This window comes from Eimeria mitis, genomic scaffold (genome assembly GCF_000499745.2).
Source record: "Eimeria mitis Houghton genomic scaffold, Emh_scaff7063, whole genome shotgun sequence".
In the NCBI taxonomy this organism is placed as follows: domain Eukaryota; phylum Apicomplexa; class Conoidasida; order Eucoccidiorida; family Eimeriidae; genus Eimeria; species Eimeria mitis.
In genome coordinates, this window is record NW_013575137.1 from 963 (window position 1) to 2,661 (window position 1,699).

Genomic DNA, 1,699 nt, shown 5'->3' on the forward strand with positions numbered 1-1,699 from the left:
CGGCTGCTTAGAGAGATCATCAAGCAGCAGCAGCAGCAGCAGCAGCAGCAGCAGCAGCAGCAGCAGCAGCAGCAGGGAGAGCAGCAGCAGCAGCAGGAACACGCGGGAGAAGAAGCAGATGAGGGGGAGATGCAGACTCAACTCCTCTCAGTTGGTATGTCTCCTTTGCTTGGCCTCCGCTAACCCCAACAAATCTCTTAACCCTAAACCCTAAACCCTAAACCCTAAACCCTAGACCTTCTGTTGCCAGAGTTTTGGAGCGAGCAGGGTAACTAAGTCAAGCTCAGGCCTAGGGTTTAGGGTTTAGGGTTTAGGGTTTAGTCTGTGCTGTTGCTGCGCCCCCACAGGCACGCGGCGAACCCTTGACCAGCTGCGTCTGGCTGTGCTTGGGTATGGGGGCCCCCCTGGGGGCCCCCCTGGGGGCCCCTTGGGGGACCCCCACAGATACCGCAGCAGCAAAAGCCTCAACAGGAGGCCCCTCGACCCCGAGCTGCTGCAGCAGGTAGCCGATGAGGGTTTTGCTTTGCTGCTGATAGAAAGGAGACTGAGACAACACCAGCTCATGCCCAAGAGTATACTGGGGGGCTCAGGGGTGCATGCGCTGCTCTTCGGTAAACCCTAAACCCTAAACCCTAAACCCTAAACCCTTAAAACCCTAAACCCTAATTCCGACAAACCAGGAACACAAAGGCTTACTAACCCTAAACCCTACATATCCTAAACCCTTAACGCGAAACCTTAAAAACGCCTGCAACTAGAAACCATAAACTAGAGGCCGTGCAAACCCTAAACCCTAAACCCTAAACCCTCGCCTCCAAACCCTAAACCTTGCTCTCTCCCTACAAGCCGAAATGCGCCTACCTGCTTCATTCCGCCCCAAACCCTAAACCCTAAACCCTAAACCCCCGTCACACAGGATAAACCCTCCCGTTTGCAACGTATTCCGCTTTCAGGGTTTAGGGTTTAGGGTTTAGGGTTTAGGGTTTGTATGCGCACAGATGAGACAGCGCCACGGAACGCCTGGCGGGTTGACAGGGAGAAGTCTGCGGCTCAGCTGCGGGAGAACCTGCAGACGGCCTTCAACACCTAAACCCTAAACCCTAGACCCTAAACCCTAAACCCTAGACCCTAGACCCTAAACCCTAAACCCTAAACCCTAAACCCCCTCACGGGGGGCATAAGTACAGCCATAACCCCCCGCAACGTTTTCTTTTTTCTTTTTCATTCTAACGCAACGTTTCTTATTAATTTATTTATTATAAACCAAACCACTAAACCCTAAAAACAAAACAAAATAAAATAAAACAAAACAAAACCATCAACTATCACAAAAGAAAAACAGTCAACTGCAATTCGTCTCTTTCTAAGGCGGAAAGGGCACCTAAAGGGGCCCCTCTAGGGGCCCCTCTAGGGGCCCCTCTATGGGGCCCCTCAAGGGGCAAGGGGCCCCTCTATGGGGCCCCTCTATGGGGCCCCTCTATGGGGCCCCTCCAGGGGCCCCTCTATGGGCCCACTAGGGGCCCCTCCAGGGGACCCTCTATGGGGCCCTCTAGGGGCCCCTCTAGGGGCCCCTCTATGGGGCCCCTCAAGGGGCAAGGGGCCCTCTAGGGGCCCCTGTATGGGGCCCTGCAGGGGCCGTTTGAAGGGGCCCCCAGAATCATGGGTCTCCCCTGGCTTCCCCCTGGTTTGTATGTGGGGC

General features: G+C 55.0%; 1 protein-coding gene across 1 annotated transcript in view; it reads left to right on the forward strand.

Moving 5' to 3' along the window:
* Window positions 1–1,090, forward strand: part of EMH_0090210 (uncharacterized protein) — a gene marked incomplete at both ends in the record, with an annotated part of 1,645 nt that extends 555 nt beyond the window's left edge. Inside the window, 3 exons of the mRNA XM_013501542.1 lie at window positions 12–154; window positions 348–611; window positions 999–1,090. Coding sequence (XP_013356996.1) covers window positions 12–154; window positions 348–611; window positions 999–1,090 — 499 coding nt within the window. The remainder of the gene's footprint in view (window positions 1–11; window positions 155–347; window positions 612–998) is intronic.
* Window positions 1,091–1,699: the final 609 nt, after the last annotated feature.